The sequence below is a fragment of the Ochotona princeps genome, chromosome 12 (genome assembly GCF_030435755.1).
Source record: "Ochotona princeps isolate mOchPri1 chromosome 12, mOchPri1.hap1, whole genome shotgun sequence".
NCBI lineage: Eukaryota > Metazoa > Chordata > Mammalia > Lagomorpha > Ochotonidae > Ochotona > Ochotona princeps.
This window is the reverse complement of record NC_080843.1, coordinates 45951060-45969951: the sequence shown is the minus strand read 5'-3', so window position 1 is coordinate 45969951 and position 18892 is coordinate 45951060. Positions and strand designations below refer to the sequence as shown.

Here is an 18892-nt window from a genome sequence, read left to right as displayed (position 1 = left end):
GTGGGAGAACCAGAAGAGCTCCTGGCTCCTGGCTTCAGATTGGCTCAGCTCCAGCCGTTGCGGCCTCTTGGGGAGTGAACCATCAGATGGAAGATCTTCCTCTCTGTCTCTCCTCCTCTCTGTATATCTGCCTTTCCAATAAAAATAAATAAATCTTGAAAGAAAGAAAGAAGGAAGGAAGGAAGGAAAGAAAGACAGACAGACAGACAGACAGAAAGAAAGAAAGAAAGAAAGAAAGAAAGAGAAAGAAAGAAAGAAAGAAAGAGAGAAAGAATGAACGAACGAACAGGGTAAACCACAGCTTGGGAGGCAGCATCCCACAGCTCCCTGTAAGGTACCTAGGAAGGCAAGGGAAGACGGACCAGTGGACCCCTGCCACTGATAAGAGATCCAGATGGACTTCCAGGATCCGGGCTGTGGCGCTGCCCAGTCCTGGGCTTTGTAGCTACGTGGGAAGTGAACAAGTAGATGAAAGTTATCTCTGCCCTCCACTCCCTCTGTCTTTCTGCTTTGCAAATACATATGTTAAAAAAAGAAACAAATCTAAACCAAATTACTTTCATATGTACCACTGTTATACTCCTTTGAGATCTGAAGACTTTGAAAACATCATTTATTCCAAGAACAGGAAATGAAGCAAAATAGCATATATTTTCTAGTACTTACTTATTTTCTTCAGGAAACACTACTAATTATACCAACAAGTAGGAAGGAAACAGACAGATGAAGATGTAGAGGGGGTTGGCATGGTGGCTCAACAGGCTAATCCTCCATTTGTAAGAATCAATATCTCATATGGGTACCAATTCCTGTCCCAGCTGCTCAATTTCTATCTAGCTCCCTGCTTGCGTCCTGGGAAATCAGTGGGGGGCGGGGGGAGAACCAAGCTCGAAGGAATTCTGCCCCCATGTGGAAGACCCGGAAGAAGCTTCTGACTCCTGGCCAGCCCAGCTCTGGCCATTGTGACCATTGGAGAGTGAACCAGCAGATGGATGATCTTCCTGCCTTTCCTTCTCTCTGTAAATCATTCTAATAAAAATAGATGAATCATTTTTAAAAAGAAAAAAGAAGCTGCAGAAAGGTTTATCTCGGGCCTGGCGCGGTAGCCTAAACAGCTAAAGTCTTCGCCTTGCATGCCCTGAGATCCCATGTGGACGCCAGTTCCAATCCAGTGGCCCCACTTCCCATCCAGCTCCCTGCCTGTGGCCTGGGAAAGCAGTCAACGACAGCCCAAAGCCTTGGGACCCTGCACCCGCGTGGGAGACCCAGAAGAGCTCCTGGCTTCGGATTGGCTCAGCACCAGCTGTTGCGGCTGCTTGGGGAGTGAACCATTGGATGGAAGATTTTCCTCTCTGTCTCTCCTCCTCTCTGTGTATCTGACTTTCCAGTAAAAATAAATAAATCTTTAAAAAAAAATCAGTAAACAAGATGAGTCTTTAACCAAAGTGATTCCTCCTCAGTCTCCCCTTCTAATAAATACAATTAAGTACAAGGAATAAGTAAGACAACTATGACAACGGAATTGCACTTTGCATTCTGCAACAGAGTGTCAGATAAACAGCATATGGAAATATTTTCTCTATTTTAAAAGAACTAACAACTTTAATGTCAAAAATAGTATAACAGAGCCCTAGAAGCTAAAGTCCTCACTTTGCACATGTCAAGATCCTATATGGGCGCCAGTTCTAATCCTGGCAGGCCTGCTTCCCATCCACCTCCCTACTTATAGCCTGGGAAAGCAGTCAAGGAAAGCCAAGCCTTGGGACCCTGCACCTGCATGGGAGACCCGGAAGAGGCTCCAGGCTCCTGGCTTCAGAATGGCACAGCACCAGCCGTTGCAGCTGCCTGGGGAGTGAATCAGTAGATGGAAGATCTTCCTCTCTGTCTCTCCTCCTCTCTGTGTATCTGACTTTCCAATAATAAAAATAAATCTTAAAAAAAAAAAAAATAGGAAACTCCAATATACAGGGTTGTGGTTGTCTCCATGCAAGTCCAGGAGAGAGCTGAACCTCAGTTCATGGGCAGGTAACTGACAATGTGAATAAACAGGACACAGCGAAGCAAGGTGGGCAGTAACCACGCAGCAATACTTGCACATTTCCCCTTAAAACAAAAGTTCTGCAAGCAGATTGAGACGTCTGTAGGCCAAACGCCTCCATAATAGGAAACAGGAGCATCAGGGCTGAGGCTTACTGCTCTGCATCACAGCACATTTCACGGCGGCTAATTCAAAAGGAAATCCAGGGCAGAATGCAAAAGGACTTCAGCAAAAGGCACCAGTGTCTATACCTTCGTCAGGAACTCCTCCATCTGCTCCACAAACAGCTTCGTCTGTTGCTGAATGAACTGTTCACAGGCTGATTTCAGATGACGGTCCACATCTTTTTTAGAGTCGAGATAATGTTCTCTTATCTCAGGAGTACCCTTAAAAAGATGACAGTTTCCTCCTGTTTTTATGCGCCTAGAAATTACCAGACATGTAAGGAATGTCACTGAAATCCCCCCACCAATGAAACAGACTCCGTCTCACCTCCAACAAGAACTCTATCAAGGCGTTGTTGCTATTCAGCCTAAAAAACCGTGGGACAGTCAGAGGGTTCAGGATTTTAAATGCTGCATCTGTGAAACAGAATCACTCACCCAGTGAACAGTGGCCCCAAGAAGTCATGCATCACACACACTGGTTCTACCAGCACAAAGCACAAGGCCACCCCCTCCCCACCCACCTCCTGAACGCCTGAGCGGGAAACGAGTGCCAAGGATGGCGACGGAACTCACAACGAATTCTTTTCTACAAGTCAGAATTACAAAATGGCTATTGATCCCTCACTGTCAGGAAACAAAAAAAAAAAAAAAAAAAGAAAGAAAGAAAGAAAGAAAGAAAAAATAACAAATGGTAATCAACACCTTGAAATTTTCCCTGCTTTACTTTTCAGGTGTTAAATAGACTCTTTGAAAAAAATCTTCACATACTCACCCAGCTTTTTTGTGACGCTCCTGGCTGGCACAGAGACTTACTCACGTGAAGCCGAGCAAGTAAGCTCATGTGTCAGTCAGGAAGAAAACACCAGAAGGACATATTTACCCCTTCACCTCCAGACTAACTAGAATCTAGGCACAGTACTAACGAGGTCTCATTGATGTTCAAATGCAATGAGATATAATGTTAGTCGTGAGAGATTAGAGACTTAAAAGGAAAACCAGCCAGTATTATAAAGTGATAGTAAGACATTGCTTTGCTTTGTTCTGCCTCCTAGAGAAAGCAAAGCACGAAATGTCTCCAAGCCCAGTTTTGCAAGCTCACACCACTGCTGACGCCTCCTGCCTTGAGCCTGGTCTGAATGACAAAGAATCTCTGTCTAATAGTATAGCTTTTTTTTTTTTAAAGATTTATTTATTTTATTACAAAGTCAGATATACAGAGAGGAGAGACAGACAGGAAGACCTTCCGTCCGATGATTCACTCCCCAAGTGAGCGCAACGGCTGGTGCTGTGGCAATCCAAAGCCGGGAACCAGGAACTTCCTCCAGGTCTCCCACGAGAGTGCAGGGTCCCAAGGCTTTGGGCCGTCCTAGACTGCTTTCCCAGGCCACAAGCAGGGATCTGCATGGGAAGTGGAGCTGCCGGGATTAGAACCAGCGCCCATAAGGGATTCCAGTGCGTTCAAGGCGAGGACTTTAGCTGTTTAGGCCACGCCGCCGGGCCCTAGTAGTATAGCTTTAGTAAGTGACTCTCTGTATCTTCTATCTTTCTATAAGATACCCGAGAGAATCTGTCTGCAAAAATTAGAATCAGATACCATAAATGCTAGAGTTATGGCTATCTTACCATATTTGGAAAAAAACAAAATTTAAATCAAAATTTGTCAAAACCTTGGGGTGCTGCATATTTGACACCTCATTGTGCCTGCATGAGAACCCAGCAGCATCAAATTACTGGCAGGAAAAAAATGACAAGAATGTACATTGGGGCCAGTGTTGTGGAGCACATTAACCCACCCCTTGACAATGGCTGCATCCCACAGAAGTGCCAGCTCAAGCCCCTGCCGGCACTGATCCAGCTCCCTGCCAATGTGCACAGCAGAGCACCAGCAGACCCTGCCTCCGTGGGAGACTTGCCTCCAGGAGGACCCAGCCCTGGCCTTTGCAGCCAACCAATAAGGAAGAAGGGCCTCTCTTTCTCCCTCCATCTCTATCACACTGCCTTTCAAATCAATAATGTTCTTAAGAAAAAAAAAATAGAAAGTAAATCAACCCTGCCCTGCTTGATCCTATCACTTCAAGTCAGGATCGGCAGCAGCCAGGACTTCTTCAGGCTAAGAGCACCATTCTCATACGCCACACTGGTAAGAAAGAAATCACCAAAATAGTTGAAGACAGAATCCTCTGATGAGACTAAGTTTTTCAAAAGGTATGTATTCTGGGGACAAGCATGTAGTGAAGCATGTTAAGCTGCCACCTGCAGCACCAACCTCCAATGGGCACGCCACTTCACTTCTAATTCAGCTTTCTGTTATGCACCGGGGAAGGCAGCCAAAGATGGTCCACATGCTTGGCCCCTGCGCCCACTTGGGAGCGCAGCCTGGCCCAGCCTGGCCCAGCCCCAGCCACTGTGAACATCTGGGGAGTAGCCAGCAGAGAGAAGACCTTTCTCTGTATCTCCTCTCCTCTCTGTAACTCTGATTTTCAAATAAATCATTTTTGAAAACACTGTATATTCTTTATCACCAAAGGTCAGAAAATCTGGCTAGTTTGTAAAATGACCATGTATATCAATAGCACACACACACACACACACAACAAAGGTTTGATGCTGTACAGCAGACAGGAAAGAGCACTAAGGGGCCGACTGTGCCTTAGGACTGCTCGTGTGGCCAAAGCAGCTCCAAGGCGAGTCAAATCAGGTCTACTGTGTCCTGAGCAAGGTGACTACGGCATGCAAACCTGCAGCCCTGGGAAACTCTGTGTCTGGATTGTCCTGAACTATTGGAGGACAATCTGAACAACTCTCAACTGTCCCAGTACAGAAGAGAAAAAGTGAATGGATTACATGAAGGGATGGCTTAGAGCAAGGGAAATCAGGAATGTTCATAGATTATCATCCTTTACTGCTTAACATCAACATCTTAGAAGTCAACTACTTTCATCTCTTAGAAATCACCCCATTAGGCCCCAGTGTTGTGCTCTCATGGCTAAAGTCCTCGCCTTGCATGTGCCGGGATCCCATATGGGCATTGGTTTGTATCCTGGCAGCTCCACTTCCCATCCAGCTCCCTGCCTGCGGCCTGGGAAAGTAGGCGAGGACAGCCCCAAAGCCTTGCAAACCTGCACCCTTGCAGGAGACCTGAAAGAGGCTCTGGGCTCATGAGTTCAGATCAGCACAGCTCTGGCTGTTGCGGCCACTTGGGGAGTAAACCAGCAGACTAAAGATCTTTCTCTCTATATATCTGCCTTTCCAATTAAAATAAATAATAAATCTTCAAAAATAAAAAAAGAAAAGAGAAAAATCACCCCATGGATTTGTCAATGTAATCAGAGACAACTCATTAGGGTAGAAGAAACATTTTTTCCAAGATGATTCAATGTCTAAACCAACACAAAAGCAATTTCTATGTGATTACTTAACCAGCTGCTTCAATAACTCAAGTTGATTGAAGCATCTAAAACTTAAAGTATCATACTACACATTTTCATTCTTAATAATCTTCATAACCTGGTGAAAGTATCCTAGCGGGCCCGGTACAGTAGCCTAGTGGTTAAAGTCCTCACCTTGCACGCGCCAGGATCCCATATGGGCATCAGTTCTAATCCCGGCGGCCCCGCTTCCATCCAGCTCCCTGCCTGTGGCCTGGGAAAGCAGTCAATGACAGCCCAAAGCATTGGGACCCTGCAACTGCGTGGGAGACCTGGAAGAAGTTCCTGGCTCCTGGCTTTGGATCAGTGCAGCCTTCAGCCACTGTGGCCGCTGGCGAGTGAATCATCAGATGGAAGATCTTCCTCTCTGTCTCTCCTCCTCTCTGTATATCTGGACTTTGCAATAAAAATAAAATAAATCTTAGGAAGGAAGGAAGGAAGGACGGTAGCAAGCCGACTCTGTTTACCTTCCCTAGGAAGAAGGCAGGCTAGACAAGCCGGGAGACCCATCCAAGATTGCACAAGCAGTAGAAAATGATAAGTCAGGAATAAAATGGAATTCTTTCAGACTTTTAGACAAACATTCTTCCCATCTTACCCAGTCAGCTTCCTGAATTTTCATAAATTCAACATATAAAATCATTCCAAGTGGCTATTACATTGATTATTCATGTTTTAACTGGTTCTAATACACAGCATAGTCGAAGACAAGCAATATTACAAATTGAAATGCTCAGGTCTAATTTCCTTCGCGAAGAAAATACAGCAAGTTAGAAGCAGTTAGGAAGTTGCCGGCTAAGCTTAGTATGAGCAAGTAACATAGTTAGTAAGCAAAGCATGCAAAGCAAATTGCAGATGAACATAAAATAAACCTACAGCCTATGCTGACACACCTGGACAAACCAAGCACAGCCAGCTGTGTCAGCCAGGACAATAAATACCTCTAGTTTTCTTGAGGTCCAGGGAAATTTCCTTAATGGTGAATTCAGTGTGAAATGGAGCAATTTGTTCACGAAGAATCAAAAGGTGCTTAATTAAGAAGAGCTGTCCATCAATCTGAGTCTGAATTGTAAGAAAAATTGAAATTATCACATATTAAACAAAAGCAGGCACATATAACACATTAACCTACCCAACTTTACAGCCTTATGTTTCCATATCCCTAGTGTAAAGAGCTCCCCCATATTATCCGTTTTAGAATTAGGTGGAAATTTTTCATTTCAAACCGTTATAACACTGGCAATTGCTCTACTCAGGAATCTTAACAAAGCAAGGCCTACTTTAGAAAGAGAAGTCGAGTCTACTTCCATTTGTGCTAAGGCAGAAGGGACAGCAGCACAGGGCAGAAAGGAAAGAAAAGCTCCCAGTGTATACACAATTGTGACCATTCATGCTCTCCAACCATGTTAGGGACCTGGCTTCCAGTGCTCAGGCCAAGTGGTTTTACTACCCAGAACATCGGAGCGACTATTTGAGTCTAAAGTGCTCTGCAGTCACCCTGCAGGTCCCGCCACAGCAGAGTCCTCTCCCCGACCCCTGTAGGGGCCTTGTGCCCTTCTGCCCTCTCAGGAATCACCTACGGGAGTCCTGTGATGGAAACTCAGCTGTAAAAACACTAACTCGGTCCCCCAACACTGACTACTCACAGGGCTCTCGGCAGGCGAGGGTCCCATCATAACCATAGCAAGGCACCACTTGGGCCTTCCTGATGCTACTCAAGGCACAATCTTATTTTGAAAATCTTTCTATTGAGTTTTTTTTTTAACTATGTTAGGAAAAGATAAAACAATAAAAATCAGTAAACAAGATGAGTCTTTAACCGAAGTGACTCCTCCTCAGTCTCCCCCTCTAATAAACACAATCAGTACAAGTCAGACAACTACGACGGAACTGCACTTTGCGTTCTGCAACACAGAGTGTCAAATAAGCAGGATATGCAAATATTTCCTCTATCTTAAAAGAACTAAAAACTTTAATGTCAAAAATAGTATAACAAACAAGGCTTGCATGGCAGTGCAGTGGGTTAAGCTGCTACCTGCACCAGCAGCATCCTATGTGAGTGGCAACTCAGTCCTGACTGCTCTACTTCCCATCCAGCTCCCTGCTGATATACTTGGCAAAGTAGCAGCGGATGACCCAAGTACGTGGGCCCCTGCCATCCACATGGGAGACCAAGTTGGAATTCCAGCCTCCTGGCTTCAGCTTGGCCCAGTCCAACACTTTGCAACCACTTGAGGAATGAACCAGCTGATGGAAGATTTCTCTCTCTCCCTCTGTCTGTAATCCTACCTTTCTGAAAAACAGTATAATATAGATTTCAGCTACCTCACTAAGACAGCTGTAACCCAGCAAATAGCATCACATTCATTTACTGGGAAACTAGGTACATAATGTAAATATGTAGTAATTTCTTGCCTTAAAAACTCTAAGACATAGGCCCGGCGGCGTGGCCTAGCGGCTAAAGTCCTCGCCTTGAACGCGCCAGGATCCCATATGGGCGCCAGTTCTAATCCCGGCAGCTCCACTTCCCATCCAACTCCCTGCCTGTGGCCTGGGAAAGCAGTCGAGGACGGCCCAATGCATTGGGACCCTGCACCCGCGTGGGAGACCCGGAAGAGGTTCCAGTTTCCCAGCATCGGATCGGCGCGCACCGGCCCATTGCAGCTCACTTGGGGAGTGACTCATCGGACGGAAGATCTTCCTCTCTGTCTCTCCTCCTCTCTGTATATCTGACTTTGTAAAAAAATAAATAAATCTTTAAAAAACTCTAAGACATTGATCTCATTTTTTTTTTTTGAAAAGTTGAATGGCAAAAGTACACAAGATCAATAAGCTAACACTTACCAAATTAAGGGTTTCCTGACACACACTTAAAACCCCCATAACACGTGGGAAACACAACGAGACGTAACAGGACAGTCTGTCAGCAACAAGAAATAAGACTGAGCAATCCCCAGGCTTTTCACCTGCCCCTTAAAAGACAGAAAGTGGAACAAAGGACGCAAGCATCTGATCTTTCTCTTTGTGGAGTCGGTTGTTTCTTCCTAAAGAAATACCTAGCTGGAGAAGCTTCCATTGCTGCATACTTCCCTCGATGTGTTTTTCAACACACAACTAAAATCATACTGTGTTGATCTGCACACTCAGGGAGGAGGGGATGGGACAGGATGGGATTGTAGTTTCGTCTCCTGTTGTCTTAGCATCAATTGCTCAAAACTGACCGTCTAATTTACTCCAAGTGCGGTCATCTGACTAGAATATCACTGCAATTACAATTACAAACTGCAACCTTTCCTTGGAACCCTTTCTCAGCATTCCAAGGAAATAGTAGTACCATATTCTGTACTGCTAAGGCTTTACCAGGAACACTGCACCCTGCAGAGCTTATAACTTAAGCATCATCTTCAGTGCATTAGGGAGTTAGACTGCTACATAGCACAGCCTTTACTTGGTGCTACAGTGAACACTTGCTGCTCTCAAAGGTCCTCAAAATCCAATATTAAATAGGTCCCACTGTCAAAAGGGTTTCACGTTTCTCAGCCTGGAAACAAATGTTGTGTTCCATAATATTATTGTAAGTAATAAAATTTCACCCAACACTTCATCAAACCTTGTTTTTGCTGATGGATTCTGACGCTCCCAGTAAAGACTGAATGCAGGCCGACAAGGCTTCTTGGGATAATCCTTGGAACACTGCCCTCTGGTGGGATGAGAGAGAAACAATCAGCCTGTGGCACACAACAGAAAAAGCTAAAATCCTAAGGCCAGGAGCTTGCTTGCCTTCACCACTGCATTAATTCTTGGTACTTCTCCTGCAGTTGCCCGCTCAAATGGAACCTGTATAGATCAATGCATAGTTTTGATTCTCCAGAAACCTACAAGTGACTCTTCAATAAACAGCACACACTGCATGCTGAGAACAGTGATAAACAGGCAAGCAAGATCGAGCCTCACTTAGCCCTAACTTCAACACAGTTTCATGTCACATTGTCATTTTCTTAAATATATAAACTACAAAATACAAACTCCAGTGGTAGGCTATTGGTGCAGTGGTTAAGACACTACTTAGGAGCCTGGCATGGTAGCCTAGTGGCTAAAGTCCTCACATTACATGCACCAGGATCCCATATGGGCACTGATTCATGTCCTGGCTGCTCCACTTCCCATCCAGCTCCATGCTTGTGGTCTGGGAAAACAGTTGAGCATGACCCAAAGCCTTGGGACCCTGCATCCACTTGGGAGTCCTGGAAGAAACTCCTGGCTTCAGATCAGCTCAGCTCTTGCTATTTGCGGCCACTTGGAGAGTGAACCACTGAATGGAGGATCTCTGTCTCTCTTTCTCTCTGTAAATCTGCCTTTCCAATAAAATAAATAAATCTTAAAAAAAAAAAAAGATTCTACGTGAGTTGCCTACGGGGTCCCTACTGACGCACGTGCTACTTCAAGTCCCAGCCACTCTGCTTTCAACCCACTTTCTGCTACTGCACCCTTCGAGACCATATGTGACACATCAAGTACTCGGGCCCCTGCCCCTCATGTGGGAGACTCAGCTGGAGCGCAGGGTGTCTGGTTTCAGCCTGGCCCAGTCCTAACTGTTGTGGGCATTTGGAAAGTGACCCAGCAGAGGGACGATCTCCCTCTTGCCCTACCACAGCCCCTGCCTGTCACTCGCTTTTAAATAGATAATTTTCTTTTGGTCTGGGAGCAATGGCTTGATTGACTAATACTCCTCCTTCATGTGCCAGGATCCCATATTGACACCAGTTCATGTCCCAGCTGCTGTTCCACTTCCCATCCAGCTCCCTGCGACACGGGGAAGCAATGGAGGATGGTCCAAAGTCTTGGAACCCTTCACCTGTGTGGAAGACCCAGATGAGGCTCCTGGCTCCTGGCTTCAGATTGGCTCAGCTCCAGCCACTGCAGCAACTTGGGGAGTGAACCAGTGGACGGAAGACCTTTCTCTCTCTCCTGCTTTGTATATCCGTCTTTCCAATAAAAACAAATCTTTCTAAAAAAATAGTAGTAATTTTTAAATGTGCTGCTATTTTTCAGCAAATAACTAACTTGATCAGTGATTGGAAAATAGGTAATTTACTATCATTTGTTACGGATGCCGATTCAAACTGAATATAAAACTAAATTAAAGTCAATGCATTTAATACTAAATGTGAGATGAAATGTTTATTAAATCCATGTGACACTGGACTATCACCTAACCTTTCTAGATCTATCTTCATCTATGAAATGAGGCAGATAAATTAATCATTTTTAAAATCTGTTTTGACATGGACTCCTTTGAGGACTTGGTCTCAGAAAGACACAAACATGGACACAAAAATACATCCAAAAGAACTCAAGGTGTTCCCGAACTCATCAAAGACAAGCAGTAGACTGCTGGGTTTACAGAATGTTAGGTTAGGAAACCTTTAATTACTTACCTTCAAGTCACCTCCTCATCTTACAATCTTGATTCTAACAATAATACACAAAACATCACAACGAGATCTACAAATAGGGGCCAGCATTGTGGTCCAGCAGGCTGGGCCACTGTCTGTTAGGCCAGCTTCCCATACTTGAGCATGTCCCAGCTGCTCTGCTTCCAATCCAGCTCCCTGCTAACACACCTGGGAAGCAGCAGGTGATAGTCCAAGTGCTTGGGCACCTGCCACTACATGGGAGCCCAGCCCAGCCCAGCCCAGCCCAGCCCCAGCTGTTGTGGCCATGTGGGAAGCAAACCAGTTATGGCCGATATCCACCTCCCAACCACACCCTCTCTCTGGGACTGTCTTTCAAATAATTTCCTAGAAACTGGAAACAAAATTAAGAAATAAAAAAATTTCATAATGGAAGAACCAGCAAAATCTGCACACGTACATCTATGCATCTGTACAACTTGGAAAGACAGACGAGAGTTCTCCGCACGGTAGGATACCACATCCCATGAAGATCCGCTGGAGAAACTGTGGCCTGCGATCTAGGGTTGAGAGACTCTGCTGAACCTGAAACAATTTTCACACACAGAGATGTTTGTCTTACAATCATTCATGCAGTGCCTAAAAACTGTTAGCTATTAATAGCTAGAACACCTCATTTTTTCCAGCCCCACCTTCTATCAAAAGTTCCACGAAAGTTAAATTAGTGCAGATGAGGCTTAGTACAATGAGTAAGAACACAAAACAACACATACATTATTACATTCCAGCCTCATGGATCTGAGGCTTTTCCTACACAGTGACCAACACTAACTATGGAGTAAATGAACAGCATACTCACAGGAAGCAGCATTAAAAAGGAAGCACATCTATGGTGTGCAGTCACATGGGAGCCAATGGAGGCAAGGAGTGACAGCAAGCAAGGTAATTTTTCAATAAAAAGGCTAATCAATTCTGGCTTGCCTGACAGCCAGCCTTCTGAAAACTGGGTTGAATACTCACAGAGCCGGTTTATAGGCTCAACTTCCAGGAGACCAGGGTTGGTCAGAAATGGAAGCCTCTGGAGAGGCTGGCTGGAGGGGCAGGGAGTATCACTCAACAGAGAAGTGCATTTGTAAAGGAGACAGAGACAGGGTCACAGGACGATGCCAAATAAGCCCAGGGGTGGAGCCGAGCTAGTACTGCAGACAAGAGGGAACACTGAGGATGAACTAGGAATAAGAAGGCGTTACACAATTTTGTAAAAATTTCAGTGTGATAATGGTTTATGCTTAAATAAGAGATCTCTGTGGGCCCTGTACAATGGCTCAGTGGCTTAAATTCTTGCCTTGCATGAGCCAGGATTCCATATGGGTATCGGTAGATGCCCCAGCTGCTCCATTTTCCATCTAGCCCCCTGCTTGTGGCCTATGAAAAACAGATGACCCAAAATCTTTGAACTCTGTACCCACATGGAAGACCCTGAAGAAGCACCTGGCTCCTAGATCCTGGCTTTGGATCAGCTCAGCTCCAGCCATTGCGGCCACTTGGGGAGTTAACCAGCATACAAAAGAGCTTTCTCTGTCTCTCCTTCCAGTAAAAATAAACCTTTAAAAGAAACATATCTGGGGCCCAGCGGCGTGGCCTAGAGGCTAAAGTCCTCGCCTCGAACGCGCTGGGATCCCATATGGGCACCGGTTCTAATCCCGCAGCTCCACTTCCCATCCAGCTCCCTGCTTGTGGCCTGGGAAAGCAGTTGAGGATGGCCCAATGCTTTGGGACCCTGCACCCATGTGGGAGACCTTGAGGAAGTTCCTGGCTCCTGGCTCCAGATCGGCAAAGCACCGGCCGTTGTGGTCACTTGGGAAGTAAATCATTGGATGGAAGATCTTCCTCTCTATCTCTCCTCCTCTCTATCTCTCCTGCTCTCTGTATATCTGACTTTGTAATAAAAATACATAAATCTTTAAAAAAAGAAAAGAAAGATATCTGTATTTCTTGAGATGTTGCTGTAATAATTAGCAAAGTTATAATCTACTATTAGAATTTGTTTAGTGCATTCTGTTCCTCTAATAAGCTCTATAAAAATAGATCTTAGTTGTTAAACTGAGGCTTTAAACACAGCCAAGAGTGAATGATGTGAATAAGATGCTTAAACTGACTGTAAAAAATATGTATGTATATATCTATACACACAAATGTAATGAAGCATTGAGTCTTAAATACAAATGGTAGGCACAAGTCTTCACTGATCATGTCTATTTTTCTATGCATTTGAAATTTTTAAACAATAAAATTTAAAGAGTATATCCATAATGCACTAGTAGTAAATTACAGGCCAATCTTAATTATTTCATGTTTTAAAGAACTAATCTAGGGCCTGATGCGGTAGCCAAGTGGCTGAATCCTCGCACTGCATGCACCTGGTATCCCATATGGGTACCGGGTGGTACCCGCTGGCACCAGTGTGGACTGGATAGTGGGGCTGGTTGGGACAAACTGGGTTTCAATGCCCATCAACAAGTACAAGAGCTGAATGGGATGTGGGACAGACGGGACCAGTCTGCTGTACATACTGGCAAGCACGGGAACCAGGGCAGGGGGCAGGCCTGGTAGGGGTTTTTGTGGGTCACTCCTACTAGACTGCAGCTCCCATCGGTTTACATGAAGGCTGAGTATGTGGTGGGCAGGATTGGACTGGGCTCCAACATGCATTGGGTTGCGTAAAATGCAGGGCTGGAGACAGATATGACCCAGCAATTGCAGCTACCAGTGTGTGTGTGTGTAGGCTGATTCGGGTGACAAACTGTATTGGACCTTCTATTGGCTAACACACGTAAGAATCAGGTCTGGGATGGCCTCAGATGAGGTGTCTTTGCTGATTCCCTATCAACTGAACTGCTGGACTCAGAACCCTAACCATGGAGAGAATTGCAGGTTCTATGGTCTGACCGTGGAGTGTGTGGGTCAGAGCCAGGCCTCCTCAGTGGCTCAGACAGAGCAGTGGACAGCATATCCAAATGCACGTGGACGGTATTACAGTACATCAGAGCCTCCAGAGGACACCTGGCAGAGGACAGAGGACAGAACAAATTGATCAACCACCCCAGCCAAGCATTGGCAGTGAAGATGTGGGCAGACGGAAACACTCAAGTGAACTATAGCAGCCAGTGGATTCGGGAGAGATTTCATCGTGACTGGAGTTCAGGACTGCTGAACTATCAAAACCTCTCGAGAACTTCATGTAGTTGTAAATTTCTATTTTTCTTCCTGTTGTTGATTTTGTTTGTGGCTTTTCATTTAAGAGGGATGCATGGTGACTGTGTGATGGAGATTATCATGTCCAAATGTGAGGATGCAGTGCAGTGTGCCTCTCTACTTCCAAATCAAAGATGGACTCCCAATGAAACTGTTGGCTGTATCTTGACAATGGGAGGCTGGACTTTCTGCCATTGTCCATTCCCGCAACGATGAACATGTGACTGTTTATGAAAAGCTATGCTATAGTAATGATATAGGGGAATTTGGTGGGGGGAGAGGATTTAGGAAGGGGGCCGGGAAAATTCCAGGACCTATGGAACTGTTTCATAGACTGAGGGTAATAATTTCAAAAGAAGAAAAATAAAATAAAAACAAAAAGAACCATAGTATTTTGTGGCATTCCCTTTAAAATAAAGTACAAGAAAAGTATTACCATCACCACCACCATGAAATTTAAGTGAAACCAAAATGTGTTTAACCCAAAAATTGGCTTGTCTGTTCAGTTTTCACTTTCCTGTTTAACCAACAGTTGACCAGGGGAAGCGTGCCTCCACAGAGTGGCATCAAGAGGCACCACCACCTGCCATGCCTCATCCCCTCTGCCTACCCCCTAGCCTGCACGGCATGGCAAGTCTGTGCTTTCTGGATGCGTTGATCGTTAATGGGCTCCTGACCTCAATGGGCATTCTGCCACCTCAACCAGCAGGTCATGCACAGCCCTGTCTGTGGGGGTCTCTCAGTCTCTCACGTCCACCCCCCCCGGGACCCGGCCAGAAGGAGGTTGTTGCTACCCTTGCCACCTGATTCAGAATCTTTCCAGCCCAAATTTCATTACCGTTCTGTTAACGCCAATCACTGCACGGATGACCTCACCTCCAAACACTTGTACTTCCACCTCACACCCACCAACCCCTGGGCAGACTGGCTACTACTTGCTTTCAGAATTACATTCTTTTTACCTTCTATCGCTTTTTTGTATTCCAAACCATACCATCTTCTAAGTACTAGAATTTAGTAACACATTCTCTCACTAGGCCCTGATGACTTCATCCTTCTCATGTGTTTTGTTAAGCTACACTGCTGCTCCTCCTCGGGCATCAATCACACCCTCTCACTTGCCTGCTCTGACCTCCCAGGCTGGTCTCCCTCAGCACAACTCACTCCCCCACCTTCATCCTCATCCCGACTTCAGCTACAAGCACTGTGCTCTCATCCTTGCAGTGATCTCACACAAACCCAAAGCATTAAGTATTTCTTCATCTTCATCTCCAGATGAATGCTGTCCAACAGAATAGATAAGCCTTTTATAAACGTAGTGCATGAAAATGCCACATAAAACAATGTGAAAAGGAACAAATGGAATAATTTTTAATATATTTTCTTTAACCTAATACATCTAAAATATCATCACTTAATAGATAATTAACCTAAAACCACTACTATGATATTTTGCATTCTTTATTTCATAGCAAGTCTCTGAAACCTGGTGTATATCTTACCCACCTATAGTACACTTTACACACAGTGCATTCATACCAACTAACGCCATTGCCCATGTTCAGTGGCAGTGGCTACTATGTTAGAACAGCTTCTCAGATTCATAAACTACAGCTCCTCTCGCTGTTCCACAAGGCCCTTACTCAAGTCGTTAGCCACCACATCTAGTGCATCACCCAATTGTATGTTCCTGTATGTCTCTCATTCCTCCAAAAAGAGAACAATCTCCTGTGTAGGCTTTACAGTTCTGCCAGCCAGCCCTCCCTGTAACCAGGTATGCATGAAACAGCAGGCTACACTGGAAAAAAAACAGCCAGCAGACAGGCGTGCATGGTGTCTCCACTGACCCGTGAAAGGTTTACCAGAATCACGCCACACTAGGACCAAACCTTAAGGCCTCTATTTCCCGTCTAGCTTATTGTCTAGATTCCTCATGAAGCAACCTTACTCCGTTCAAAATATGCATCTCAGTCCCAGTCGCTCAGTATGTTTATAAAATGCAAATCTAATTGTGGAACCGCCCTGATTGTACCATATCTGAAAGTCTAAAAGCTATGAAAGTATTCCTCACACTTCTTCTAAGCTGGTTCTGTCTTACCAGCTCCTAATCCATGTACAATCTGTGCCCAAATTCAACAAACCACATCCCCCTACCAAGGAGCAATGGTCTTCCAATCCCCTATGCCTTCCTATGTGCTATTCAACTTAAATAAGTTCACCTGGCTCACTCACACTTTTATAAAAATACTTCAGCTTTCAGACACCATACCTCACACTTGTCCTGCACCCAGAGCTCATGGAATTTCCATATCCTTCTCCCATGGTCCAAGAGCACTGAACACCCGTTGCATTATGCTGGCATCTTACCCACCCCTGGACTACATCTGTAGTAGGTCAGACTTCTCCAAACAGTGTGAACTCAAAGGCAAGAAACATTTTTTCATGTCTGGGGCATGACAAGTCTTCAATAAAGGCTTAATAACTGAATGAGCAAACATGGAAAGATATTGTAACATACCAGACTTTGGGAGGCTGTTATCTTCTGATCCTTCTAATCGAACATCTGAAAATGTCGTTTCAGAAGGTACCTTCTTCTGTTCATCTTTTAAACTTTGTGCAATTTGCTACCAAAAAAGGAAGGTACATTAAAAGAGCAATTTTTAGCTATATGGCAGTATAAATATGTTCTTTCTATAATGTAAAAACCTTACTTAATTTACTATTTAGTATATGAAATGAATTAATTATGTTAAAAAAGTACATGGAAAGATAAAAATCACGTTAGTTTAATTTCTAGTCTCAGAAACAGATATATATACAAACTTCATTTCAGAAGCAATACAGGGCACCTAGTAAAGGGTCAAGTACACAAAGTTCACAGAAGCCTATTTAAAAATGTATTTATTCAGGGGCTGGTACTATGGCACTGTAGGCTAAGCCTCTACCTGCAGTGCCGGCATCATATATGGGCAGCAATTTAAGTCCTAGCTACTTCACTTCCAATCCAGCTCCCTGTTAGTGGCCCGGGGAAAGCAGTAAAGGATGGCTCCAAGTCCTCAGGCCCCTGCACTAGCTTGGCAGACACAGAAGAAGCTCTTGGCTTTGGATTTGCACAGCTCCAACCAATGCAGCCTTTTGGGAAGTAAGCAAGCAGATGGAGGATCTCTCTGCCTGTCTCTGCTCTCGGTAAATCTGCCTTTCAAATAAAAATATTCTACCTGCTAGTTCTCAAATGCCCCAACAGGCAGAACTGGAAGTCAGAAGCTCAGAAGCCCATCCGGGTCCCTGTTGTGGCCAGCAGAGACCCAAGGACTTGAGTTCCACTCCCAGTTCCAGCTCCCTGCTAACGTGTTCTCTGGACAGCGAGGACCCTATCCCCACAGGAGAAAACTGGATCGGGTTCTCATCTCCTGGCTTCTGCCAGGACCAGTCCTCACTGCTGTGAGCATTCAGAGACTGAACCAGCTGCGGAGAGGTGTCAAAATGGTTCTTGGCAGAAGAACAAAAAAAAAAGCTGTCCGTCCCTGCTCAGTCTAGGTTGCCAAAATATAATAAATTTACATAGAATCAGAGGAAGGGATGAAAGTGTCAAAGAACACCCTTGAAACAGTAAGAAGGTAGGGCATTAAACAGGCTAACAAATGTTCGGCCTCTTAACTTTAAAAATAAGCATACTTAGCATTATGCAGTTATCAATCTAGGCACTGAAATAAATTAAAATGCTAATGAGGATATGCAGCAGCAGGATCTGAAAGTTCAGAGTGAGGGGCTGATGCCATGGCCCAACAGGCAAATCCTCTGCCTTCAAGCATCGGTATCTCGTATGGGCACTGGCTCGTGTCCTGGCTGCTCCACTTCCAATCTAGCTCCCTGCTTACAGCCTGGAAAGCAGCTGAGGATGGCCCAAGTCTTCAGGACCCTGCACCCGTGTGGTAAACCCAGCAAAAGTTCGTGGCTCCTGGCTTCAGATCAGCTCAGCTCCAGCCATTGTGGCCACTGGGGGAATGAAACAGCAGAGGGAAGATCTTTCTATCTCTCCCTTCTCTGTGTCAATCTGCCTCTCCAATAAAAATAAATAAATCTCTTTAAAAATAAGTAAAGTTCAAATTGAGTATACACACATGCACTTCCTTGCCCTGACAACTGTGCAAACTCAGAAAAAATGACACGCCAGTCACAATGATCATCTCTAGCACCCAGATCCTGGTTTGTAACATCATTCCCTGAAGGAAAGGACCAGGACTCCAAGAAGAAACAGCTCACGTTACCTCCATCATGACTAACTTCTCGGGATACGCCAGGTCTCCGGGAGCTGGTTTGTAGCCAGTGATGTCTGTCTGAATATAAATGTGAGTCCGGTAGACAAGCCGCTCCTGAACATCCTCCAACATCTGCTTTACTCCAGCTGCAAATGCTCCCAGTTGTTCCGCTAGAAAAAAAGTAAAGTCACCCCTTCCTTTAGATTTAGCAAAATAATTTCTGTATGATGAAGATGTTACTGAATTGTTCAGAAGCAGTATGATATACATATGCTTCAGCAACTGTGACTGCAGGGGCCAGCACTGCGCAGTGTGTTAAGCCACCACCTGC

At 44.9% G+C, this 18892-nt stretch overlaps 1 protein-coding gene across 1 annotated transcript in view; it reads right to left on the bottom strand.

The window, feature by feature from the left end:
- COG3 (component of oligomeric golgi complex 3) overlaps positions 1–18892 on the bottom strand; it is a 50458-nt gene that overhangs the window by 9267 nt on the left and 22299 nt on the right. The window contains exons 13-19 of the mRNA XM_004577468.2: positions 18571–18731; positions 16821–16926; positions 11508–11632; positions 9244–9333; positions 6575–6695; positions 2531–2619; positions 2290–2424 (exon numbers count right to left, since the gene is read on the bottom strand). Coding sequence (XP_004577525.2) covers positions 2290–2424; positions 2531–2619; positions 6575–6695; positions 9244–9333; positions 11508–11632; positions 16821–16926; positions 18571–18731 — 827 coding nt within the window. The remainder of the gene's footprint in view (positions 1–2289; positions 2425–2530; positions 2620–6574; positions 6696–9243; positions 9334–11507; positions 11633–16820; positions 16927–18570; positions 18732–18892) is intronic.